The sequence below is a fragment of the Vulpes lagopus genome, chromosome 2 (assembly GCF_018345385.1).
Source record: "Vulpes lagopus strain Blue_001 chromosome 2, ASM1834538v1, whole genome shotgun sequence".
Lineage (NCBI taxonomy): Eukaryota > Metazoa > Chordata > Mammalia > Carnivora > Canidae > Vulpes > Vulpes lagopus.
This window is the reverse complement of record NC_054825.1, coordinates 144008522-144036350: the sequence shown is the minus strand read 5'-3', so window position 1 is coordinate 144036350 and position 27829 is coordinate 144008522. Positions and strand designations below refer to the sequence as shown.

At 42.5% G+C, this 27829-nt stretch overlaps 1 protein-coding gene across 2 annotated transcripts in view; it reads right to left on the bottom strand.

Annotated features, from left to right (window-relative positions):
* The window catches only part of LOC121482335 (transient receptor potential cation channel subfamily M member 3), a 95149-nt gene that overhangs the window by 44248 nt on the left and 23072 nt on the right, over positions 1-27829 (bottom strand). For both annotated transcript variants that reach the window (XM_041740232.1, XM_041740235.1), the window contains 4 exons: positions 24817-24957; positions 18156-18284; positions 13330-13581; positions 7450-7624 (listed from right to left, as the gene is read on the bottom strand). In XM_041740232.1, the coding sequence (XP_041596166.1) occupies positions 7450-7624; positions 13330-13581; positions 18156-18284; positions 24817-24957 (697 nt within the window). The remainder of the gene's footprint in view (positions 1-7449; positions 7625-13329; positions 13582-18155; positions 18285-24816; positions 24958-27829) is intronic.

Genomic DNA, 27829 nt, shown 5'->3' with positions numbered 1-27829 from the left:
GAGCAGAAAAAACATAGGCTTTGGAGTCATGCAAACCTACAATGTACCAAAAGCACTCTGTTAAAGGCAGAGTTAAAACAGAGGCTGAAAATGGCCAGGATGGGCCAAATACTAAATTTAATTATAGGCAAGGTATCAGCCAGTCTATGGTTAAAGAAAAATGGAATACTCCAAGGTGATAATAAGAACTCATTCTTGTAAAAGGTAATGAATGATGATGCTTCTCTGATGCTTCTCTAGAGCCTCCTCCAAGACAGGAGAGTTCTCCAAACTATCTGAAGTGGTTCCTCTTTAGAACCTGGTTATTCTGCATCACCACACAAAGTCTCCACTTCCATCCACTGAGGGCATCAGAACAATTTGCCTTCAACACAATCTTGAAAACCCGAGCAAAGGTTGCTCTAGACTGCCTATGAGACTGAGCTGTCATTAGCCCAATTTGTCCCCTTACGCTACCTGCGCTCCAGTCTTTAGCTGCCTCAAAACCGAAGAATAGTTATTCCCACTTCTCTTACCTATCATCCTCTATTCCTACAATGCAAGTTCCTCTGGTGAACTATCCTCCCCTGTGCTTCTGTCTTCATGTGATGTTGGGCTCTCTGCCCACTGAATTTTTCCATCATTTCTCCCTTTCCTCTCTTTCCCCAAAGACTTCTGGAATACCCTTATCATTGAACGCATATCCTCTGCTTTCTCATACTTCTACAAGCCCAGTATGCATTTTCTTGTCTTAACTAAATCCCATTTTGCAGAAAGACACCACTTCCCTGTAACCTTCCCAAATGAAAATTGCACATTCTTGTACCTCCACCATTGTGGTACCCATAAGTAATGTCTGTATTGTCACTGATACTTTGCCTCTTCTAACCCGTTGCTTTTCATTCTTGTACAGAAAGCCCTTTCTCCTTTGAGTGTCAGGTAATTCTGATCAAAGTCCTCCTGACCACTCCCTCTTCTGTCATTATGGATACTTTGATATCTGCAGTGACAGACACAGAAGAACCTAGCTCCAAGATGCTTGACCTCAATTCCAGCAAATCCTAGAATCCATTCTGGACCTTATCATTTTCCTAAATTGTTCTACCTCAACTCTGAATATCAATTTCCCACTGTCTGACCACAACATCTTATCATCACACCTCTCAGGATCCTTAGTTCTCAAGTACTTGGTGCTCAGGCCAGAACTCTGGTCCTTTGATCTTTCTTCCTCCTATGTACTGACTAACATTATGCTTTTATTTTCTTCTCCTTCCATCTTAGACCTTACAATGCATAACTTTAAACCCTTGTAAACATCTTCAAAGAACTTAGTCTCCTTTATTTCTGCCATGCTGGCACAGCAACAATTCAATCTTGGATTAATCCAACAATTTGTTTTTCTTGATCTGGACTGCTGAGTCTAAACTGAGAAAACAGACAACCTAACTATGCAAGTGGGTGGCCCTAAGCCATCCTTTGAAGTGTACTTAGTGACTTTCCTGAGTGGTGATTATAAAACATTACTCTTTCTCTCAAAGCCCCACTTCGTTGATCTTCTTCCCTCCCTTGCCACCTCTACACATATGCAACATTTCTCTCTCTCTCTTCCCTAGTAAATGTTTTGCTTTACTGCTCATTTACTCTTAAATCATTGTAATTTGTTTTTGCATTACTCCTGAAATGAAAATTCTCTGGCCAAAATTACCAGTGACTTCCTAAAGGTCTAGCTGAATGAAATTTTTCTAAATATTCAGCTAATTGTTGTCTTCTCTTGCTTTTGATACTGTTGATTTCTCCATTCTACCGTTCCTCTCTGGCCTTCCCTACTTGTGCTCTCTGGCAAGCTCACCCACTTGCATGGCTTTAACTGGAATTATATTCTTGATTTTCAGATCTGTATCTTCAGGCTAGCTCTTTCTACTTAGCTCCAGAAATCCACATGTAAAACAGCCTTCTTTGTGGTTTTCCTGGAATTCCCATGGGAACTTAAATCTATCCAACCCCAACTGAACAAATCCACCTCTCCCCATAGTTCTTCCTTCTAGGTTCTCTATCTTGCTAAATGACATCATTCTTTCGACTGAGCCAGAAACCTTAGAGTGGCCTTCAACTTCTCCATCTTAAATCCTTATCCAACTTCCCCAGTACCATCTCCAAATGAGGTCCTTCTGTTTTGACCTTCTTAAAGTCTCATGCTGCTTATCTTCTTCATCCCAACTGCTACTGCCTTAGCTAGTGTGCTCTCACCTCTCACCTCTCACCTTTATATTTTTGCTAGAGGGCTCTAAAACATGTCAGGTCATGGTACTACCCAGAACATGAACTATATGTCTTTCAAGATCTATATTCCTGTCTCTCTTCAGACCCATCTGTCCTGCTTCCGGCCTCCTGCCTCTCACCCTATAGTCAGCCATATTAAACTACCTGCTGTGCTTGGAACTGTCCATGCTGAGTCTCAGTTTGGAATGCCATTCTTCTCCTTCACACCCACTTGCTCCCATCTGCCCAGCAAATATCTGTTCATATTTCAGGTCTCAGCTTAATCTTCCCATTCTTTGCAAGGTCTCATCTGTTGTACCCTCAACTCTCACCCTAGGAAGAACCAACTACTTTTCTTTTGGGGCTCCATCTCCACATATATATTGTCAATGTCAGTTTGCCTCTCTTGGACTGTAAACTTCCTTAATGACATGATCTCTGTCATGTGCATGTCTTTACCTCGGTGTCCAGCTTATAGTAGGATCAAAATAGATATTTGCACAGAATGAAGAATGAATGGATTAAAAATGGAGCCCAACCTGTGAGCAAAGACTAAATGAATATTGTAAGAGTGGAACAAATGTTGATCACTATAGCATACTGAATCATCACAAAGGCTTGTCTGCAGATAGCTCTGCTGTTTGTAAACTCACTAAGTCTCAGTTTGCATTAGCAAACGAGTTGGGTGGGTATTCTCTAGAATGTAAGCTGACTTTCAGGGACAGAAAAAGGGGGTGGTGCCTTCTACTGGCTTGCTTCCTTAGCAATCTGTGAAAACAAAACCCAGCAAAACAATTCCCCCTTTTCCCAAAAGTTGGCACTGGCTCAAGTTTTTCTTTTCCAAAATACTTTCTTTGGTCAGGCAACACTCCCTACACTATAGCTGTTAGGCATTAGTGTGCTCTGAATCCATTAGAGAAGGTCAGTCCTGAATACCAAACAGATGCAGAGCTCCAAGTTTCCAGAACTGGAGTCCAAGAATCGAAATGCATAACAATAGCCATCTTCTCTGTTCATGTTGTTCTCAGCTTTGCCATAGCAGGCATATTTTAGAGACCAGACTTGAGCTGTCCTAACTTCCACACATGAAGGGGGAACAAATAATTTGAGACAGAAGAGTAATACAAGGGAATGTTTTAGCTTTACACATACATACATGCTCCTTGTTTCTTGATGAAAACAACACTTCGAATCCAGTCAATATCACAGAGACACCAACGGTACACAAGAGTAAGTTTTTTTTTTTAATAGCAAAACTTGTACTAAATAAATAGATAGATAAAAAGTAAATCAAGTAAACCAAACCACAACAAAAATAAACCCTCTTACTCCAGATTACCTATTAATTTCAGATGGAAAGCCCTAGGCAGTAAGAGAAAAAAGAATGACCCATGCATTAAGTAGACTTGGATAGTTAATTTGGGCCAAGGGGAAAAGCCAAATAATATTAAATTGTTATGGTAGAAAGTAAGTTTTGGACGTTCTGCTTTCACATTAGTACCCAAACTTATAAAAATACTCAGAGCAGCAGAAAGGAGAACTAAATTTAGACCTTGATTTAATGCATTCAAGAGCATGATTCATTTTCCCCCTGCCCTGGTATAGCCTGGGTAATCTGCATGGATGGCAGGCAACACAAGGATGCCCTGTGCATAAAGGGAAGTCTCATTCATTCAGAGGCTCAAGGAAGCTAGAGACACCCCATCTTCTCTGCCAACAAAGGTGCATTTCTAGGCACCTCACACACCCTGGAACCAGATTTCTTAACTGGCAAGAGTCCCTCTAATTTTAGCTTTGCCCTGGCCTTGGCATGAATGTGCTGGAAATTTATTCTGTTGCTCGTTTTCTATAAGTGGTTTTTTTTCCCCCCTCGAGCTCCAGTAGGATCCTGACCAGCTCTCAGATGCCATGCAACAGGGGTCACCTTAATGAGACACTTAAAAAGGATGTCATCGTTTGGTAGCAATGCATTTAGCAAGCTGGGGCCCAAGTCACCAAACGGTAGCCCATATATTGGGTTTTAGAGAGCTGCTGTTATATATAACTTAAACATCAACCCAACGATGACGGCAAGGTTATTTCTTATTAGTTCATCAAAGGGCTAGGCAAAACATCCAGGCAGAGCAGACCATCATCCTCCCTTCCCAGTTTCATTATCTGCTGCTGCCAATCACTATCTCGCATTCACGCCTGCTCCGGACACAAAGCAAATATTTTAGCCACTACAAATAATTGAGATTAATGCCAGACTATCATTTGTGTTAATCTAACCTAGTTTAGAAATGAAAACCACCTAAATTATTTTGTGATTTTATAGTCACTCCATTCTTTATTTCTTTAGCTTTCAGTCTTTAAGCACATTTGGAAAGTAACCTCAGAAGTCTCATTCCAGCTTTTTTTGGCCTTATTGAAAGTCGCTGGGCTTAGGACAAGCTACAAGAAAAAAATGGAACGTATATTAAAAAAAAATCTGTAGTTCAGGAACATGGTCTCCTGGAAGCGAGGGCATTAAAGCTGTCCTCCCTTCAGAGGTATTAGACTGATGTAAATAACCCACCCATTGGGCCCCATTATACATCCATGTACATTCATCCCAAGAAAGATTATTTCCCCAACCATGAAATGGGTTCAGCAATTTTGCAGTTCAACACACAAAGAGTTCAATACAGAGCACGTGCATCACATTAGAAATGAGTTGCTCTGAGAAGGTGTGTGAGAATGAGCAGCATTGGAGAGGCCCGCATGGGGGCACATCCACAGGATGGGCCTGGTGGACCCTGGGCAGGGCTTTGGGTCCAGGAGGATATGAGATCCGATCAGCCTGAACACATGCTTCAACAAACCAGCCTGGACATGGCACAGAAAAGAGGCAAGACACCGTAGGGCAGCATCAATGATTTGTACCTTTCTCAAATAGCTTGGTTCTTGGGTCTCCTGGGCAGTTCTGAATGGCAAGATGGGGCAGTCACTCTGCCCCTTGGGCTTGTCCAGTGCCACAACATGAAAATCAAATTATTTTGAAGATAGGGATGTTTGATGACTTTGACCAAATGCAACGGCAGGTTTGGGGGCAGCCTCGTAAGAGGCTTTCCCATTTGAGAAAGGACAAATGCTCTTTAGCACTCTAAACAGCAAACTGGCTGATTTAGCTTAGAACAGTGGCTACCATTGCAGCCAATTTCAGAATGTCAAGAAGGAAGGTAAGAGCAGGGGAAGGGTGTCATGAAGGTTGCATCCATCCAAGGCTGGGTCGGTTATATATTGAGATTTGGGGAAAAAATTTATTCTCACACATGTAGAGCACCACGGGTCTAATGAACAAGAAGGGACATCTATTTTCATACTTCACTCACACAAAACACCTCTCTCCCATCTCTGGGGGTAGGGGTGGGGTTCCAGTTCTAAACTACAATCAGCCCTTCTTTTGAAATAACAATAATAAATCTTCTTTGTTCAGCCAGATGGTGGTGTCTGTTGCACTAGGTTGGGCTCATAGTACAACATCAATAAATGGCCACTAGTAGAGGGACAGACAATGCCGTTTGTAAAACATGCCTACATGTCCTGCCTTCTCCCCTCCCGAAATGTTGTACTGTCAAAACGCCCATGGAGGCTTGATCTCATTTTGGGAAAGAAAGGAAAACTTAAACAAGGCAAAATAATGCAACGTGGAAAGTAATTTCTGGGGGGCCGGGGAGTATACATTTAATCTTTGAGGAGAATGATGGTAGATGGGCTTTTAGTTGTTTTGCTTTAGGGACCATTTGAAAGGAGGATTCCCCAGAGGGTTTTCCCCAGGCTCTGGAAAGCTGTCTTGGTGAAGGCGGCGCATTGCCAACCAAAGTTATCACGACTAGGAGATGGAGTCAGAATGCCTCCTCAGTGAGCGTGGCCAAGTCTCCTGAAATGAATATTGTTCCAATTAGGTGTCCATAAAGCCTTCTTGCCTCAGATAACTCCTTTTAAGAAAGGTATTTGTTCAAAATCCATCACAGAAGGGAAAATGACATATTACTGTGTCCTGCTGCCCGTGTACACATGTTCCTCACAGGCCCAGAGGGCTCATACTCTTTGATGCTTGCTCCTTATTTACTTGGTGTCCGTTCTACCTGGGATTGGCAGAGGGGTAGGGGTGGGGGGTTGCTGACTGGTCTCTGCTCCTGCTCTTAACAAACTATATTACCTGGTTATATAACCCCGATCCATGTCCACAGTCCAGAGCTCAGATGGCTGGCGTGTCAGCAGAAAATGTTTCAAAAATGTTAATTCGACAATGTTGGAGGGATGTTATTTCTAGAGCTAAACTCCTTAGGGAAAATGAGAAATCCTTGCTTCAGGGATTTAGCTCTTCCATACTGGAAGATACTTCTTTCCTGATGCTTTCTTCCCAAATAATTTCTCAATGTCTGCTATGCCCTGACATTTGGTCTAAATAAAATGCTGGAACAGACTCCTAGTATACAACTACCTCCAAACTCTGTATAAGAGGGTGTTTATTATAGAGAATCAGCATCTATTAGGGCATGAAACACTTGGGGGCCTGCTGGCGCTTGCTCTTCACACTGAATCATTTCATGATATAGATACTTTTTTTTTCTGGCATTTACAGCAAGCAACTCAGTTTATAACCTAAGGCATTTTCCATACTTCCAGGCAGTGAATACTAGGTCCTTTTGAGTCTCAGTAGCACATAATTTAAGACAGTGGGAAAAGGAGTTGGAGAATAGTTTCCACTGCAAGGAAAACACCATGCAGATGTTTGCCCTCTTGAATTCTGATGGCAAAATAGAGAATTGTTTACTTGTTCTGAAGTCAAACCCAAGGAATTTAGTTTTTACTGGCTGGGGGTTGGGGGTTGGGGTAGGGGTGGGGAATCATGACATAATATATTAATGATATTGAAATATTCAACACATGGATTTTGAATCCCCAAATAATTTAGATCTTTTTATATGGTTCTTGATCAAATTTGGTATATCAAATGTCGATTTGTGTCACAGAAAGGACATACCTGGAGAAAGACTACTTTGTGAAAATTGTATATTCACCTTCTGTAATTGTTTTTTTTTTTTTCCTCCAAGATACCAAGCTAGGAATCGGTCCTCTATCTTGAGCCATTTATTGAGAACAAACAAATGAACTCAGAAAAGACATGACCCAATTGAAGTTCAATACCTGACTTTGGTGTATGAGAATCATAAACTTGCTTACGGTCAATCTGGTCCGCAAACACTTCCCCATAAATCATCCAATAGGGCATGTAGAAGATGTTCTTGGCCAATTTCCATGATGGCTCTTCATTGGGAAAGAGAATGGCTTGCCTGGCGACCCCAAAACTCATCAGTACCACCAGCATGATGATGACAAAGTACATCATGTCTATCATCTGGAAGGTTGGGGAAACAGAGGGAGAAACAAAAGAAAATCCATATGACTGAATGTCCCTATGACAGCAACATTGATGGAAACCTTTGTAGGAGGTTCACTTTTAATACTGCTGTTAAGGGATATATACATAGATAGCTGTGTAAGAAAGTAAGAAAGAGAAACACTTGGTCTATTGCAGCAATGTCCACAGATGCTTATCAGTAACTCAAGAATCATTTTTACAAAAGCACACAGAGAATGGAACCTCCTCATTTTTCATTGTTGTCTGTGCCACGTAGTCAAGACTAGGCATGGGAGTCACATGAAGCTTGGGTCTCTGTAAGTTCAGTACTAGCTTTGTCTCTCTTCCTGGGAAGGGCAAATGTCCTCCTTGGGTCTCTTTCTTCTTAGCAAAATTGAAATTGGGAAAATTAGACCATCTTAAGAACTACTGCAATGCTGTAAATTCCCTAAGTTTGAAAGGCTAATGAAGCGGTGGAACACTCAAGGAAATAATCATTTGCAAACAAAGCTAGGACAACCCAAATATCCATCATATACCTTCTTATTCTTGTGCCCCTACCTCATTGTCTGGTATTCTATCACAAACCAGTCCCTCAGAAGACCATTCTTTCTGTATTTAATTCTCTCACAGTATATCCTATCAGTTATGAAGGGTGTTTTTGTAGGAAATAGAATCAGGTTGCCTAATGGCCCATTTCTGTGTCTGCTGCTGAAAAGTTGGATTTTCATCTTGACATGTTTATAAAATTCTCTTGACTGCATTTGAGCACAATGTTATCTCTTGTTCCTCTTGATTCCTTTCTTTTTTGCTTGTTTTCATGATACATATTATCTGTGATCTGTTTCTCATATGCCAAATTACTTTCCTTTTATCACCAAAAATAGATGGGGAAGTAATAACTATTATTTTGCCTGGCCAGAACCCATTGCCTCCTTCTTTTAGAAGCAGTTCCCACCCATTTTGGCCACAAAGATAGGTGTCTTTTCCAGGCTAGGTTAATCATGCTACCTCACTCTCTGGCAACAGTGATAGGAGGTAGGCATGTGACACAAGACGGGCCAACCAGAGTCCTTTCTTTGGAGTTTTTTCAACTGAAGTTGGGAGAGAGAAGCTCCCTTTCTTTCTCCATAATGATATGAATTCAGAGTGTCTGAGGCCGAGTCTCTGACTAGTGAAAATGATCAGGAGTGAATGAAGCAGATATTCCAGACACAGAGAGAGTATGTCCTGACAATGGTTGAAGGCCTGATTGCCATAGCCCTTAAGGGCAGTTTCAACATGCCCTGCTCTAAGTCAATATATCCCTCCCGGGCTTAAGCTAGTTGGGAGACTGGTTTCTATCCCTCACATCAAATCATCTAATACAAAAGACGGCCTTCTCTTGGGTATCAAACTTCCTGAAGGGATACCCATCCACAAACAAACACTAATGATAATTTTATCAATGATAATAAAGGCTTTAAATCTGCTTTAAAATTTTATTTTAAAAGAATATATTCCATGGTGTCTGTTATTAGAATTTAAACACTATAACTTTCCTGTTTGCCTTAGGACACTGGGGGCTCAATATATTTTAGGTCAGTTAGTCAATCAACCATCAAGGCAACTTCCAAATCCATCTGTCAAGTATCATTTAACTTTAAGACTAAATAAGAATCTCTCAAAACTTGATGTTCATTCATATTTATTTAGTGTTTTAAAAAAATATATGCTACTGAATTGGTTATTCTTTTTATAGCTGAGTGGCCTCAGAACTCTCTTAAAAGTGAACAAGCCAACTGTGTTGAAACAGTTTTATAGGAACATAGACCTGTTGCTCATCCTCTATTTTGTAAAATTCTTTCATCTTTTATTTACAATTAGTTCTAGCAATGAAAAAACACTAATGGGTCCTTCATGTGTATTCAGATTGATTAAAAGGTAGGTGGGGAGAAGAAGGTGTGTACCCTGATTTAAGAGCCAGTCTGACCCAAGAAAACTCAGCCAGTACACATGACAACTGTTCTAATCTAATTTCTCAGGACTATTTTCATTCAGATTAAGTCTGCTCTCTACCTGAAGGCTCAAAACCACCAAAGACAAAAGACATTCTTCTCACTCAACTATATAGATTTCAAAACAGTCTTCCATATAAATACTGAAATCTGGTAGAGTGCAGAAACAGAGCATTAGTAAAAACTAAGGGTGGGGACCTCTGTTTTTATAGCTAAATTGTTCAGTTGGTTCAATATGAAGAGAGTGGATTTTGTCTCACTCTTCTAAATATGCGTTGGTTGCATCCTGTACGGGTGTTAGACTACCAGACTACCTGAGTTTTCATCTTGGCTCTGCTAGTAAAAATAGCCTAAGGGGTCACATGCAAGTTGCTTAATCTTGTTTTTCTTCTCATTTTCAAAATGGGGATAATAAAGACAATAATGATACATATTAATTTTGTAAGGACTAAGTGTGATAACATGTGAAGCAATGTGGGTAGTTCTCTGTAGTATTAATGTATTGTTATTATTAGCATTGGATGATCAAGCTGTGAAGTCAGAGCTGGAATCCTGCCTCTGTTCTTTGCCCAGTTTGTTTATTCAATTGACAAATGAATGAAGATACTAAAAGCCATTTCGTGGGGTTGTAGTGATGATGACACGTTTGACATAGTATTGGCACAGAGTAAATGATAGCTATTATTATTGTTGTTTTTATTTTGCATTATATAAGTGAGCTTAGTACTTAGCTTGGAGAATTGCATTGAGAAGTGGAATATGAGGGAAAGGGTTCAGGATTCCAGAGTGATCCCAGATTGTAAGTTCAGTTGGGATCATACTTGATCAGTATTGCATCCAGGTATTTTAGCAGATGTCTATCCCTAGACATCTGCTATCCCTAGACAGGGCACAGTTAGTTACTTGGCTGTTTAATACTGAATAGGGACCTCTCTAATGTTAAGGGGCTTTCAGAATAATCACATCTGGGCATATTTTGTTAAGCTTCCTGCCTGGCAGTCCATTTGGCTCACTGATAAATTCTATAGGCATATTTTACCTACCTTCTGGATCAGTGACTCAATTATCAAACTAAGTATCTTAAAAGCTCCATGAAAGAGAATAAAGCCACCAAAAACACTCATTTTCTTATTCTTGACTGATCAGTGAAGTCATTCATAAGTTAGAAGGTAGAGAAAATGTAGTACATCTCTCTTGCTCACTCCAAAGTAAGGTTTCATTCAAATCAAATCTGGGGATAATTATGCCATTATTAAAATGATAGACATGGATTTTACAATAAGCTTGTCGTTTTAGTGTGACTTCAGATATTTCAAGTATTTCAATGCCACCTAACCTTTTTAAAGTAATATATTTGGCTGGTTTGAGACTTCAGATCTTATTTATTGAAACAGAACAAGGCAACCAATCAATTAGAAAAAAACAAGCCATCAGATTATGTAATTGTCTACTGTGGCAGTTTTCAACAGAGGGCAATTGTGTCCACAGGGGACATATGGCAATGTCTGGAGATGTTTTTGTTGTCGTAAGAGTGTGTGTGTACTTGTGTGTGAGCACCTACTCTACTGGCATTAGTGGATAGAAGCCAGGGATGCTGCTAAACATCCTATGATGGACAAAATGGTCCTCCCAACAAAGAATTATCTAATCTGAAAATCAATAGGGTCCAGGTCGAGAAAACTTGGTTAATTTTGCAGCTGCTATAATTCTTCACTTTCATTTGGTTCATTTGAGAATACATTTGGAAATCTCGTGAAAGCTTGTCCTCTCTGTCCAAGAAATTCACACGTCCACGTATTTTTTATATATAAATTGGGTGGAGGGTCCACCAATTCTTTCTCCTAAATCTCTCCCAAAGACTCTAAGTTGAGAGTCTCTGCTTCTAGACATACGAATCTTTACCACAATCTCAAATTCATACTAAAATACAGAGAAGATTATATAACGGGCTGTGCAACAGAGTCAGATACACATTTTATATCTAGTCAAAACCCCCAATTGAACTGGGATTCAGTTTTGGGTAAATAAATCAAGCTTGTTGAATTCAAGTTTCCCTCTCTAGAGTGGGTTTGCTGGTATTTCCCCTAAACAATGTTGGTGTTATAAATCTCAAGCTTTTGTACAAAGGATTTAAGAATAGAGCTGACCAAACGTGCTCACCAATTCTTCCGCTCTCCTTTTCTTTGTACTTTAACAAACATAAATATAACAGACACAATTTATCAACTACTTATTAGGATCCAGATACCATTAGTTATTTAGAAACTGTTATTTCTAATCATCCTAACAACCTTGCAAGATATAACCTTGCATTTATTATAATTACTTTAAATGAGTAAACTGAGTCTTAAAGATGGTTAAATAAATTGCTTAAAGCCTCACAACCCTTCCCTTTTTGATTCAAATTCTCCTCTTTGCATGTGTTTGTCAGTGCTTTTGTAGGAACAGTCTTGGTTATTTAAGATTCATTTCAATAGAGTTATATATGCGCATATAGAATAATAATAATAATAATAATAATAATAATAATAATAAATACTGATTGGCTGACCGAAAGGTCAGCAGCAATAATGTATATAGTAAAATTTGAGTGAGAATGATAAAGGATATCTATTGACTAATTGCTGGGTTTTCAGCAGCTCACAAGTGGAAGTGGAGTGGAGGTTATTAGTATAGAGGTTTCTCAGTAACAGGTGTTTACCATGGTAGGATGAACATATTTGGCTTTTCCACATATGTCCTATAAAGGTGAAGTAAGGGACACTTAGAAAACTGGAGTAACTGATAAAAAGCACCCAGGTTCTGGGCTTCTGGTTCTAATTCCTCTAGTGAGTCTGGAGCAGAGGCTGATTTGCTCGTGCATACCTCAGTTCACGAGCTGTCCCTCTAGGGCTGGATCTTTACGGAGAGAGTCTGGAAACTAGTGTGGCCAAGGAGTGCCGGAGCAAGTCTACAGCTACTTCTGGGAAGGCATATTGGTTTGCCACTTGAGATTCTTTTTTAAAGAATACGATAAGTAAGTGTATCATTCTGGAATCCAGTTTTTAACTCATCATTTCCCAGTAGTGTAACAAAATACATGGATATATGGATAGAACTTATGGGCCGACTCAAATTCAACCTAACAACTCAGCTAAAATAGATTATATTTTCTTCCTTTTGTGTAGGGAAAGGCATTTTTCAAGCACTTTATTAAAAAAAAAAGAAGAAGAAGAAATGTTAAAAATCGAAAAAAATCTGTTAAAAACTTGGAGTGGATACCACACCTCCTCCAAGATCCAGCTAAAATGTAATCGCCACATGAAGCCTTCCCTGACCTACATTGTCTTTTCTATTCTCCTTTATACTTTATTTGCATCTCTACCACAGCATTCTCATACTGTATGGCAATTACTTCTCTTCCTCTCAACTCTGATCTCACAGAATGAGTTCCTTTATATACACAACTCCTACTCCAGTGCTTAACACAAAATAGATGATCTGTGTATGTTTTTCAGTAAGTAAATGGGTGAGTGATGGTTAATTTTCCAGTGATGTATATGGATGTAGTCAAACTCCCAAACACTCAAAAGGAATGAAAAAATAAAACATCCCCAGGGCCATCTTGGACCATCACAGCGGGCCCAAATGAATTATTTTCCTCTTCCTATAATTGTTACTCCTCCTCTGCAAATTTATAACATGGAATCAGAGGACCCTGCTTACCATTTTTCCAATCATCATTACATATGGGCCCAAATACTTGTTCACGCCGAAGATGTCTAGTAGACGGATGTACCAATAAATGATGTTCACACAATAGATGACCCTCCCATCGCTCCTGAAGGGCTGGTCTTGAAGACGAAGGATCATTCCGACAGAGAACAAAAGGATGGCTATTAGGTCTGTGACATTCCAGTATTCCTGCAGCCACACCTTCACTTTCTGTAGCAACTTCCCTGGTTCTGACATCAGAATCTAAAAGGCAGGAAAGAGAGTGGGGTTAGGTCTGATTTCAGTCTATGTTTTTGGTCTAGTTGGAAAGTGCTTCGGCCTGTTAGTTGACATCAGTAGCTTGTTTTGTTTACTTGTGTCCACTTGAATACGTGCATGCTGTGAATATACAACTGAGCTAAGTTTAGGCCAGGCAGATACAAACATTCCAGAAGCAAATGTAAGCAATAAGTTTGATCCTTTGGGTTGCTTTACAATTCTAAGACATGCATTGGGGCTTTGCTATAAAATTACTGATTCCTAATGCACTGTAAATCTCTGAAGTTCTGCTCCATTTCAATGCCACCATATTGAGTTACTCAGATCCACAGGGAGGACAACTTCAGTCTTCTCTTCACATCCACATAATTGCATCAATATCACCTCTATTTCTAAATACAATGTGATCCAACCACTTCTCACCACTACCCACTGCTGCCACTCTATTCTAAGTCCTATCACATCAACCAGATGATTGCAACATCCTTCTAACTGGTATCCCTGCCATCACCGCTGCCCACCCTTCCTCAATCCATTCTCTGAGTAGCACACAGAATGACCTTTAAAAACTTAAGCCATGATCTGGGTAGTGACTACACAGTTATATGGGTTGACAGAAACTCATCAAGCTGGACCCTTATGAGTTGTTCATTTTCTTACCAGTAAATTATACCACAATCTAAAAAAGCGAGAGACTTGAGAGATGGGTGAACAACAATAATGACAACAAAAACGAAAGTAAATTGTGATGAGTGAATATTTAAATCTCTTGACAGCTTCCAAAACAAATAGAGAAAAATCCAAACTCCTTCCGGTGTCCTCATTTCCCATCCCACCATATTCTTGCCATTCCACACCTCCAGACACAGTCGTGTTGTCTGCAGCATAACAAGTCCATTCTAAGCTCAGGATATTTGCACCTGTTCCTTCTGTTGGGCATTTTCTTCTCCCAGATTTTTACATGTTTGGCTCCTCCTCATCCTCAAGGTCTCTGCTCTAATTTCTCCTCCTTAGGAAGACCTTCTTTGACTAATCCTACCTGCAGGGGCCTCCATACCCGCAAGTCAGTCACTAATATATTACCCTCTCTTATGCTTTAAAGAGTTTATCACAACATGAAATTAGTAAATATGTTGTATGTGTCTGTTTACCTGTCATCTCCCCTAGACTGTAAACTCTGAGGGCAGACCCTTTGTTCCCTAGGGCCTGTTACATAATAGATTCTCAATAAATGTTTGTTGACTTATTGCTACATAGACACCTACCTCACAGCAATCCTCCCCTCCCTCCTATATCGTTAGCGACTGGGTGGGGCTCTGACTGACCTTAAATCCAGAAGGACTTTTCTGCTGCCACACATGGGCTCTATGAAATGCACAGTCGGCTAGTGGGAGTTGCCACCCATCCCACAGCACAGCTTGCACTGGATGTGAGGAGCCAGGGAGGCAGGCCTAGTGAGGCTGTATAGCAAGGCTACCTTCATGCATCCCCTGTGTTTATTCAGAGACTTCCTTCTTTTTGAGACATCACCAGCCCTGCTTTCCCAACTCAGGATCTCCTCTCAAAGAGGAGGAAAGCAAAGACGGGGACAGGTCTGATCTGCAGCTATTTATTCGAATCCTCATGTCCCCTGTCATGGCTTACCTTGGCCTCAAACATTAAGGAAGGGAGGTCTTGGTAAGTCAGGACGAGGACTTGGGAGCGGTGCACCAGATACCAGAGCCAGCTGGTAGTCCTTTCTCCTCTGCAGTGCTACATTCCTAAACCCTAGGCCAGGGTTTCTTAAACTCAAGCATGCCTCAGAATCACCTGGAGGGCTGGCGCCAGCACAGATGGCTACTGCGTCCTATGTCCTACGCCTGGAGTTTCTGCTCCCGTGTGCCTGGTATGGGGCTCGGGGGTTTGCATTTCTCACACGTTCCCCAGGACAAGCTGGTGACAACAGGTGGAGAACCACTGTCCTACCCATCCGGGGTTCCTGCACTGCCGTCGTCCTGGTGGCTTCTCAGGGGCTCCCTGGTAACTAGGAAAACTTCCCCGTGTGTGGGCTGAGGGGGGTGGGGGTGGGAAGGGAAATGCCTTGGAGGTTTCCTAACCCTGTGTCCACATTTTCCTGCAACCGGTCAACACAGAGGTTGGCAGCATCATTTTTTAGACAGTGGCAACAGTTTTGGGAAGGCTCAACATAAAAATAGAAAAAAGAGAGATCAAGGCTTGAGCGGCGGCGGGGAAGGAGCGCAGAGACCCGGGCCCTGAAAGTTCTCCAACAGGCCGCGAGGGGCGTGGCCGCGAGGGGGCGTGGCCGCGAGAGGGGGCGTGGCCGCGAGAGGGGGCGTGGCCGCCGGCTGCGGGCCGGGGCCTCGCGGGGCTGCGGGGGGAGGGGAGGGGAGGGAGGACGCCCGCCCACGCGCGCTGTCAACAGTCCCGGGCCCCGGAGGGATCCCCGCGGCTTGTTTTGGTGACTGCGCGCGGAAGTATGTGGTGCTGGGAATGGGAGGGCCGCCTGTGAAACCACAAAGCCCTGCTTGTGCGTCGCACGGCCGGGAAGCCTGCAGACTTTTCCGTGTTTCCGGGATCTTGCGAGCCCGCGCGCTGCGGGAGACGCGGAGGCGGGACCCGTGGGGTGCTCAGGCCCTGGGCGGGCGGCGGAGCATCTCTGACGGGTCCAGGGACCCGGGTCAGGGTTGCGGTGAAGCGGGGTGGGGTGGAGGCGGGGGAGGCTGCAGCGCCAGGCCCGGGAGGGCGAGGTCGGAGAGGAAGGTGGTCGGCGCCTCCCTGCGCCCGGGGCGGGGCCCCTCCTCCTCGCCGGCCTCCGGGATGACCCCCTGCTGACCCAAGCCTGCAGGGCCCTGCCCGGTCCACGGTTACATGCCGCCTCAGGAGAAATGGATATCCAGGCCGGGAGGTTCCTGGCTGCCCGCCTGCTTGGCAGCCTCTTCCAGAACAGTCCGTGGAGTACAGACTGCTCCCTGTCTTCTTCCAGTCTGGTCCCTGGAGGGATTCCAGTCTCCCTGCCCAAGTCCTTCCCTTTTCTGCTTATCATGGGTTAGGATTATGCATCAGGGCGTTAAATCACGGGAGAGGAGCTGGCGCTCAGCAGCAGCAGAGCCCCTCGCAGTAGCGGGCCTCCGGGCCTCCGTTCTCAGGGCGCTGCACAAAAGACCACAGCAAATTTATTACAGTGTTTTCACTTCACAGATGGGAAATGCACAGCCCTGGTCAGCGAGGAGAAGGCATTGTGAATAGGAAGACCTGAGAGTAGACAACTAGTTAGAACAAGGCCAGGCAACGCATCCATTAAAAAAAAAAAAAAATCCAGACTCATAAAATGGGACTAAGTGTACACACCTCCAAACTCTCAGGATGAGGGCATCCCAATTAGAATTTCAGTATCCCCAGAGCAGTTTAAAAACCCTAAACGGCTCTAAACATATTTAAGAGATTTTAAAAAATGATCCCAATATAATGGCATCTAATAGATACTGCATCCTTTTGTCTGGAAGAGAACATTGTAGAGCTAAAACCTAAGGGTCTTTTAACCTGTCTGCCTTGGTAATGAAGGCAAGGGTGAATTTGTGTATTTGTAGGAATCCTTTTTCCTGTGGAGCCTAATATATTTTCCCACTCACTGACTGTTCCGGAATTCCTGAGGGTGCAGTGGACTTGACAGAGAGTGATTCTTCCAGAAAAGACCTTGCCTGCTGACTAGTTCCAGGGGGAGATGCAGAAGAATCATCACACAGCACAAGCCAGCCTTCCCTCCAGCCTAGGGAACCGGAGTTTGCGGAGCCTGTTGAGCAGGGTTGCAGAGCCCTCTGGTGGACTCTTGCTTGACCACATGCATTTCAGCAGCTCACGTTCTGATGGCCCCTGACACTGGCTCTGACTTCAAGCAAGTCCTTATGCAGGTGGGGTTATGATGGCTCCTTTTACAAGAAGGGGGTAGGGGTAGAAGAAGGGGGCCCACACCCTCAACCTGAAGGATAAAAAATATCTTCATTTCACCTCATTGATGCATAGGGCTGGTGGAAAGCCTGGTGCCAAGCAGATGCATAATAAACGTTGAGAAGGAATAAACCAGAGGATAAATTAATGAATGAAAGTATAGTTCTTACCCCCGGAGCTGCTGAAACGCATTTGAGGAATCATAGGTGTTGGATGACAGTGTGCAAAGAGTCCCAGAGTAAATAAAGCTTTGCCATGGGAGTTAAAAGTAGAAAAAATGGAGCAATTTGAGAAGTCCTGTTTCTAGGGTCCATGGAAGATAGGCGTAAACAGTGTCGAAGACTACTGGAGGGTTTCTTGGGGCAAGAGCTCTGTGGGCAAAAGCTAAAGCAAATCCTAAGCATGTGTGGAGTGACTGCCTTATAAACACACACTGTGATGTCTCCCCAGATTTGTCAGCGGCCCCCAAGGCCAAGCCCATGATTTCTATGGCAGCATTAGAGAAAACAGTTTCTGACTTAATATGGATCCCTAGCAGCCACCCTCTCCCTTCCATCCACAAACCTAACTAACCACGGTCTTTCTCCTACATTCTCTTTTGTGAAAGCAGTTACCTCTCTCATCTTCTCTATTCCCAGGGTGAATATATAGGAAATAACGATCCATTCCTGCGTGGAAGGCCAGCGCTCCATCTTCACTAACACAATATAGTTGAAGAGCATCAAGTATCCGATGTACGCCAGCTGTAAGGAAACACAACAGAGTGCTCTGGCTACGAGGACCCGGGAGCCCTGCCCTTGGGCAAAGCCACCGCACGGCAGGACGGAACGAGGTCAGCAGGCAGGACTCAGAATTCCCGACAAAATGAACCTCTGAGCTATTCAAAGACTTTTTTTGTAAAAAGACTGTAATAATGTGATATGCTATCTTCCTTTTGACCCTTACGTGTATCTGTGGGTCCCAGTATTTTGTTTATACCTCTGTGTCATGATGCATCATTTTGTTTTGCAGTTACCCAGTTTCTCGTGTCCTTCTGGCTAAAAAGGGAACCTCTTCTCTCAGGGTTCCTCTTGCTCATGCCTGAGCCTCAGGTTCTTGAACTAGGGCACACAGTGGATTTGTGCCTAATGAATGCCAGGTAGATTAAATGTCTGTAGGAAGGAAAGGAAGACACATACTGTACTTGTAAACTGGCCAAACCCACAAGAAAATAGACTGGACTTTATCTCAAAGTTCCACTTGAATTCTTCCCTGAGTTAATGTCGTTGTTGTCATCATCATCATCATCTTCTTCTTTTCCCTCCTATATAATGTGCTTTGCATGGCAGGACCCTGGGAGGGTTTTATCTGTTTTCTGTTGCACACCCCCCCCTTCCTTGTCCAAGCTGGGATATTTCTTCCCAGTTTCTGCTGCTTTGAAAGAAAACAAGAGAAGATAAAGCAATTTATAGGAAGGAATGGGTCTGTGTGGCCAACTGTGGCTTGGAGTGGGGTGTGATCCTCATGAGGCTTGAGAGCCTGAGGTCGAATCTCAGCGGAACTGGCTGAAGTGCTGGGTGTCTGAGGAAAACCTCAGGGCTTAGGTTTGGTGACTGTCACCGGACGATTCAGTTATGTCTAGGTGAGTGAGTGCAGGTGTAGGAGGACTGGTGAGGGTCTAGCAATGGGGGGCCTTGGAGCAAAAGTCCCCCTTGGGGGAAATGGCAGAGAAGCTCAACCTAGAATAGACAGTGCTTTAAGTTGACTAAAGCATTCCTGGCTTTGGGGGTGCCCGGGACTGTGAGTAAGGAATGAGAGTGAGTTTACTCTGATCTGCACTCTTCGGAGCCCACATAGCAAAAAATAGGACACAGGGTGGGCCAAAGGGTTGAGGCCTTGGAGGTACAGTGTGACTCTGGAGCCTGGAGGCAGCATAGCAGGTGGGCAGCTTAGCAGGTGGAGAACAGCTCAGCCTGGCTGGGAGACAGGGAGGGGAACTAGCAGCCCCTACAGAGCCAAAGAAATGTTGCATTCTCTGCTAATGGGGCCTCTCTTGCTCTCTCTTCCTTTCTTTCCTTTTTTTAATCAAATGAATACATTAATTCTTAATAGGAGCCAAAGGTATTTTTAAAGACCCCATGACCTCACTGCATTTAAAAACACAACCATATAATTTCTCATCTCTTGCAAGGTGAACATATGTCGGCATTCAGCAGAAGCATGGGGGCAGCTACAGAGAGGCTGAGGGGCCAGCGGGGCCCATTCTCCCCCTGAGGGATGTGCTCTTGCACACCTACCTCTTCAGGGACTGTCATTTTTGTCCACACCTCAGGTCCCACTGCTCCCCTTTGGGATCATTAGCACTCTGTGAAAACCTCACTTGGGAAGTCTGCTCTACCTGAAATCACATAGGATGCTGTTAAAATGTAACTTGGGGAATGCCTGGGTGGCTCAATGTTTGAACATCTGCCTTTGGCTCAGGTTGTGATTCCGGGGTCCTGGGATAGAGTCCTGCATTGGGCTCCCTGCGGGGAGCCTGCTTCTCCCTCTGCTATGTCTCTCTCTCTCTCTCAGTCTCTCTGTCTCTCATGAATAAATAGATAAAATTTAAAAAAATAAAATGTAATTTGATTCCTGTGGTTCCTGTTCACCATTACACACTGGCATCTACTCTCTGCTCCCTTTGAGTATTTCTCAGGACACAGTGGACTTTAATGGCTAAACTCTAAAATATTTTCTCAGCCTCCTTGTGTCCTGAAATCCTTCTTTATGCTTGCTCTTTTTTGTTTATTGGATCATATTCCATTACTTCTAGGAGAAATGAATCTCCTTAACTGCCCTGGTTTTTTAATCATGTTACCCAATTCACTGCAAAACATTTCAAAGCATTATCTTCTCTTGTCACACGTAGGCCCAGTAACGCCCACACAATTCTTCCAGAACCTCGGCATTTTAGCATTTACCTCCTCCAACCTGCCCCTGTCCTCCGAATTCAGGTCTAGTGTATTTGTTTGATGCAAGGAACGCAGACACCTGGATCAGTGAAACTTGGATTTAAATCCTAGCTCAAGTACTTCCAAGCTGTATCATTTTGTAGAAATCACTTCACCTGCCTGGGCCTCCATCCTGTGACTTGGAGATGATGGCTACTGACCTTACAGAGCTTTGGGAAGGATTAGGAACATGGGGGCAGAATATGTATCTATTTCCTGACAGTAGAGGCCCAATGAATGGTGGCTAAGATTACTATTTGCCTGTTTTCTCAAGAAATTTCCATTCCTCTTGTCTCCTCCTACCTTACTCTTTGCTTCCTTTTGATGCCGTGAACAGGTCATACCTCTCCTTTTTAAAAGTGCCTCCTTATTGTTTATGCTTCTTCCATGATCAGCCTGTTCTTTAAATCCCAGTTATTCTATACTGCTTTTCTTTCCAGAATCAAGCTACAATATAACATTTTGGGACAACTCTCAAAATATGGGCTTCCAAAAATACGGCTTTAAACATGTTTAAATGGCACATCAGAGGACTGGCTGCGTCTGGGAGGCAACCTATCTTAGAAGTCACCAACATCCATGGGGTCTTGCTGCAGGTTACCTTAACATGACGTGCTTTAAGTTGTGTGTGCATGTAGACACAAACACATGTATTCTGTAGGCTTTAACAAGCTGTGTAGAATGTCAAAGCTCTGAGCAGAAACAATAACCTTATGATTCTTACTTAAGTCACTGCAAATCCTATAAGGATTTGTATTTTATTGCTTAAATATTCTTCTTATACATTTTCTATTAAGCAGGATGCACAACTCCTAAACTATGCAATGTGAGCACCAAAGATTGCTGCAGGTTGTATGGATCCCTGGTGGGCCTTTCCTACTGCTGCTGGAGAGTGAAGGGCACATGGCGTTTAAACAGTGGAAGGGGTCTGTCACTGCTGGAGAAACCCAGAGCACATCCCTTGCCCTCTGACCTGGTTCTTCTTTTATACCTTGAATTGGCATCCTCTCCAGCTGGGCACTTGAAATGGCTTTCATCGCAAACCAGATCTGGGAGCCAGTTGGATCCCTGCCTCCTTTCTTCTTGGAACAGAAGAGGACCCAACCTGCTCTTCTGGAAACTTGCTAAGATACAGAAGTGAGGTTTTGTGAAAATGAGGTGTGTCCCATCTTTCAGAAACTTGGGAGCATCGAAGGGGATATTTTTTGAAATCAGAGTAGGAAATACTCTTAAAGAAAAGAACACAACCGAAGGCAAGTAGGACCTTTGATCTAAAGCTGAATTTTACCATTAAGCATCTCTTGAGATTTAAAAATTAAAAATCTCTCCTCATCTCCATGTACTTCCTTGAGGCCTGGGCTTTGTCAATACATAAATATGGATTTCTGAAAGTCCTTATGTGAACACAACCAAACACGACTGGGGCATCCAGTCTACAGTCAGCTGTGCACAAAGGAGCCAGACATACAGGCTCTCCTTCCCAGAGGCCACTTCACAGCCTGCTGGGTATTATACAAGGAAAGTGTGTGTGTCCCAAGCTTCCTGGACCAAAAGACTCACTTGGGAAGCTTGTTGAACATAGATAGAGCCTCTTCATCTCCTCCTTGGAGATTTGATTTAACGGGTCTGTGATGGGGCCAGGATTTGTATTTCTAACAAAATTCTTTATCATCACAGAAACTTTGGAAAATACTGGGCTGACAACTCAGCCCTCTATCTGATGCAGTGGTTCTCAACCCTGGCTACTCATTACACAACTACCTGGGAGCTTTGAAATATCCTGATGCTTGGGCTGTGCCCCAGACCAATGATGTCAGAATCTCTGAGAATAGCACCCAGGTACCTTTAAAAAAAGAGATAAAGATATAGGTTAAATTGAACCCAGGTATTTTATTTTTATTTTTTTAAGTACTCCAATTGGTTTCAATGTGTAGCCAAAGCTGCAAACCACCGTTCAGGTCATTTGTGACTTAAAAGACTCCTTGGCTAACAAATTGCTGCAGCTGAATAAATGGGGACAAAGGGAATCAAGGAAGCAAAGTTCATACTGAACAAAGATCAAAGATAAAAAGATAGGGATACTCTGGAAGGATAAGAGAAATAAATCCTGTCCTTGTAAAGGTGATTGATAATTCTTGATACTATTGCTTCTACTGATTCCTTTATGCTCTAGATCAGGAATTAGCAATCTTCTTAGTAAAGGACCAGAAAGTTAATTTTTAAGGCTTTACAGGCTGGACAGCCTTTATGGCAAGTTATTGACTCAGCAGTTGTAGCACAAAAGCAGCCAGATTATATGTAAACAAATGAAATTGGTTGTGTCCCAATAAAACTTTATTTATGGACACTAAAGTATGAATTGCATTTAATTTTCATGTGTCATAAAGTATTCTTCCTTTGATTTTATTTCAATTCTTTAAAAATGTAAAAACCACTCTTAGCTCACAGTCCGCAATAATAGGCCTTGTTTTGGGACTGGATTTGGCATATGGGGATGTAGTTTGCTAAGCCCCCTTTTAGGCTGGGACAATTGAGGTAGCTTGGTATAAGAGGAAAGACAGAAATATGTGTAAAATGCAGTAAAATTATTATCTTGATAAAACTTATATTATTATTATTATTATTATTGAGTGGATGGATGAATAAAAAACACTATTGCTGTGCAATGTGACTAGGCTTGGAAAAAAAACAGTTACATTTATATTATGCTTACACGTTCCAAGCACTGTTCTAAGTGTTTTACATATTTTAACACATTTAATCTTTACTAAATCCTACAAAGTAGGTGCTATTAATATCCCCATCTTAAGGAATCTGGGCACAGAGCACTGAAGTAACTCATTGGAGGTCACACAATAAAACTAAGACACATAGACAGGATTTCTGCTCAGCGCTCAGCCTGTCTTACCCCAAAGTGCATGCTTGTCACCACTAAGTCGTTTTCTGCAAGGTAAAAATAATATATATGTGTATATATATATATATATATATATATCTGCATCAAATATATAAATCAAAATTATTTTTGTATGTCTTTTTTTCAGAGGAGTATTTTTCTTTTTTAATATTCATAAATTTGAATTTTTACTTTGCTAAAAATAATCTAATATTTATATTTTGATTATGTCCTCTGCCGAGACCATAGTTTAAAGCAGTAGTTTTCAACGGGGGGCAACCTAAGCCCATAAAGGGACGCTTGGTGATGCCTGGAGACATTATGGTTGTCACACTTGAGGGCTGGAGAATGCTACTGGCATCTAGTGGACAGAGGCCAGGGCTGCTGCTAATGCACAGGACAGTCCTCTACGAAAAATTATTCGCTCAACATAATGTCAATAGTGCTAAGGTTCAGAAAGCCTGATTGGAAGCCAGTGTTAATTGTTAGCATACGGGACCACACACACACACACACACACACACACACACACACACACACACAAACACCTCATCTGGTCATCTGAGTCATCTTGGCCTCAGACTCAGATTTTCCTTTGCTGACTCAGGTGACTGGTGTGTAGCTGGTTGTGAGAAAGGCCAAAAATACAGACGCCTGTCCTTTGTCTGGCACAGTGCCACCGTGGCTGGAGAGAACCAAGCTGACCTGAGCCCAAGCTCACTTTCAGCTTAAAATATCATGAAAAGTAGAAAACCAACAGTCAAGCCATTTCTATCATATCCAGAGGATATTTTGGGGACAATCTTTCATCTCGTGGGCAGAAAATACTTGCACGGTGTGCACTGAACCATCTCTGCTGTGATTGTAGGTTACTTTGAGCAGTTCTTGCTGCTTTGGTTGGCATGTTGTTTAATTGTGTCTGAGCAAGAAAGGTTGTTTGATGACACTACCAGGTTGGCAGTGGTTGCACACTTATGCTACCCACCTTTCCTGGTGTTACTTTTAACACTCTGCTCAGCCCTTAGCCTTCACATGTCCCCCCAAACCCAGGATTGGCACCTAAAATGGGCAATTTGGATCCAGTGCTCATCTATCCAGAACACAGAAGTGTTTTATAAAATGACATCTATTTTCCTGCTAGACTAGACTCATACTCATCTCACCTCTATTTCTGTTAGTTCTCACTTTTACCATTTCCTTTATTTTCTGCAAGGAGGAGAAATGCAGAAACTGTGGAAGCTGCCTCGCAAACTTGACACATCTTACAAAACCACTGGGAAAAGCTTTCATTCCTGGCTGTTGGATCCTTATATTGTGACTCACAGAGGAAACCACATAGGTGCACGTGGACCTGGTATTGGCCCTCCGCAGTCCCCCATTAGGAAGAAGAAAAAGGAAGATGCTTACGGTATAGAACCAGAACTTCACAATGGGTGCATTGTAGAATTCATAGATTTTTCTGCCCAGGGGGATTAACCGGTGTCTGCTCTGAACTTCCTCTTCATCCTTCTTTCTGGAAGACTCCCCGTTGTTTCGCCCCAACATTGCCTACAGTGGAAGAGAACCAGTACCATCACGGCAGAGCTCTGGAGACCAGGTAGTTCACTGGGCCCATTTCACAGATCAGGAGTGCATACTCATAGAACCTAAGAGTTTTGTCCGGGGTCCCCAGAGATTCAGAGGTTTTGCCTTCCCTAAGTGTGCATTTACATTATATATAGAATCAAAGGTTTTTGCCTGGGATGGAAGGCCTTTAGGGATAGCTCTCGACCATTCTCTTTTCTTCTACCCTGGGAGCTCTGGAAGCTATTGATGATGGAAGATACCCAGAGTTCTGGGAGGAAGAAAGAGCAGAGTCTTTGGAAGGCCAGGGATCTGTCTTTTCTTTCCACCCCTTTTTACCATATATGTAGTAAGCCAGGCAGATCTGGATTCGAATTCTACCTCCACCCATGCTAAAATGGCTCTTAACTAAAAAATACATTGGACCAGTAATAACAAACTTAACCAAAGGTTATGAGTATTCCAGAAAGCTAAGTTATCTGAAGTGCCTGGAACTTAGTTGAGTTAGAAACGTCTCCTCAACCCTTAGGCATAAACTTTGGTTCCCTGATTTCAAACACCATGAAACCTGAACTACTGCTGGTATTAGTTTCATGGCAATTCCTAGACACAGTGCCTTCTGTGTGGGACAGTTCACTAGGTGGAACTAGGAGAAGTAGGACCTGACTTGGAGAGGCCTCATCTCCAAGCCATTGGAAGTTTCTTTATAAATAGAATTATTTCCTTCTCACTCATGGCAACAGCAGCTGCAAAAACAGTAATTTAACATCACAAAAAGGACAGAATTTGAGAAAAGGCAGATGCAAGCCGGTCTGGGCAGCAAGTGACAGGACGAATGTCCCAATGATGGCCGAAGATCTTGATGGTGAAGAGTTCCAGACTTGAGGTCACTCAGAAAGAGGACTGAGTCCTCTCTTGGACACTCAGAATTCATGGCACCTGGGGCAAATCTTTTAACCACTCTGAATCTTAGTTTCTTTATCTTTCAGTTGGAAGTAGTAATAGCACCCGTTACAAGATTGGTCTACAAATCAATAAGCATCTGCACTTAATAAGGACTCAATATATTCTAGCTAGTGTTTACAAAGAACTGAGACTTTCTTGGATACTCTTGACTGAAATGATCTAGTTGGGAATCTCTCACCAGAAAAAAGAAAAGTGTTATCAGAGGTTTATTACAGCATAATTTATTGGCTTTAGTTCTTTCTTTTTCTTTCCTTCTCTTCTCTCTTTTCTTTTTTCTTTTCTTTTTTTTCTTTTCTTTTTTCTTTTCTTTCATTTATTTGACACAGAGAGAGGACAAGCAGGGGGAGCAGCAGGCAGAGGGGGAGGGAGAATCAGAGTCCCTGCTGAACAGGGAGTCTGACTTGACTCAGGGGCTTGATCCTAGGGCTCTATCCCAGGGCCCTGAAATCATGACCTGAGACACAGGCAGATGTTTAACTGAGCCACCCAGGTGCCCCTCTTTCTTTCTTTTTTAAAGTGGGTTCCATGCCGAGCATGGAGCCCCACATGGGGCCCAAATTCACAACTCTGAGATCAAGACCTGAGCTGAGATCAAGACTTGGATGCTTAGGGGATCCCTGGGTGGCTCAGCGGTTTAGCGCCTGCTTTCAGCCCAGGGCGTGATCCTGGAGACTCGGGACTGAGTCCCACATTGGCCTCCCTGCATGGAGCCTGCTTCTCCCTCTGCCTGTGTCTCTGCCTCTCTCTCTCTCTCTGTCTCTCATGAATGAATAAATAAAATCTAAAAAAGAAAAAAAAAAAGAGTTGGATGCTTAACTGACTGAGCCACCCAAAGGCACTAGCTTTAATTCTTTCAATATTATTCTAAGATAAGGTTAGTTCTACAATGTTTGGGAAATGAGATTTTTATTTTATTTTTATTTATTTATTTTTAAAGATTTTATTTATTTATTCACGACAGACACAGAGAGAAAGAGAGAGGCAGAGACACAGGCAGAGGGAGAAGCTGGCTCCATGCAGGGAGCCTGACGTGGGACTCAATCCTGGGTCTCCAGGGTCATACCCCGGGCTGAAGGCGGCGCTAAACCACTGGGCCACCGGGGCTGCCCTGTTTTTATTTTTTAAAATTTTATTTAAATTCAATTAAGTAACATATAGTATATTATTAGTTTCAGAGGTAGAGTTCAGTGCATCAGTTGCATATAACACCCACTGTTCATTACGTCAAATGCCCTCCTTAATGTCCGTCATCCAGTTATCCCATCCCCCACCTACCTCCCCTCCAGCAACCAAGTTTGTTTCCTATACCAACGAGTCTCTGACAGTTTGCCTCCTTCTCTGTTTTCACCTTATTTTTCCTTCCCTTTCCCTATAATCCTCTGGTTTTTTTTCTTAAATTTCACATGAGTGAAATCATATGATAATTGTCTTTCTCTGATTGACTTATTTTGCTTAGCATAATACCTTCTAGTTCCATCCATGTTGTTGCAAATGGTAAGGCTCTTTATTTATTTATTTATGAGAAATGAGATTTTTATTAAATGTGAGAACAGGGCAAATATTTCTAACTGCTTTGAGACTAGGATTTGGGATAAGAAAAAGGACTGGGAGACGAGTTTAGAATTGAGAACTCTAACTACAGAAATAATTTGTTTATCTTGAATTTGAGACTAGATAATTCTGGTTTCAAACTACCTTACTCAAGACATACATATATAAGTTTTAACTACTTTTGTGATAGCCTCAATTACCCACTTACTCAAATATAGAACAATCACAAATGATGAACCTATAATTCATAAGATTTCTGGAGAAGGTAACAAGTAACTTCCGTTCCTTTAAGGACCGCCTGGCTAGAAAGTTAGCTTGACCTAATGAATAGGTAGGATCT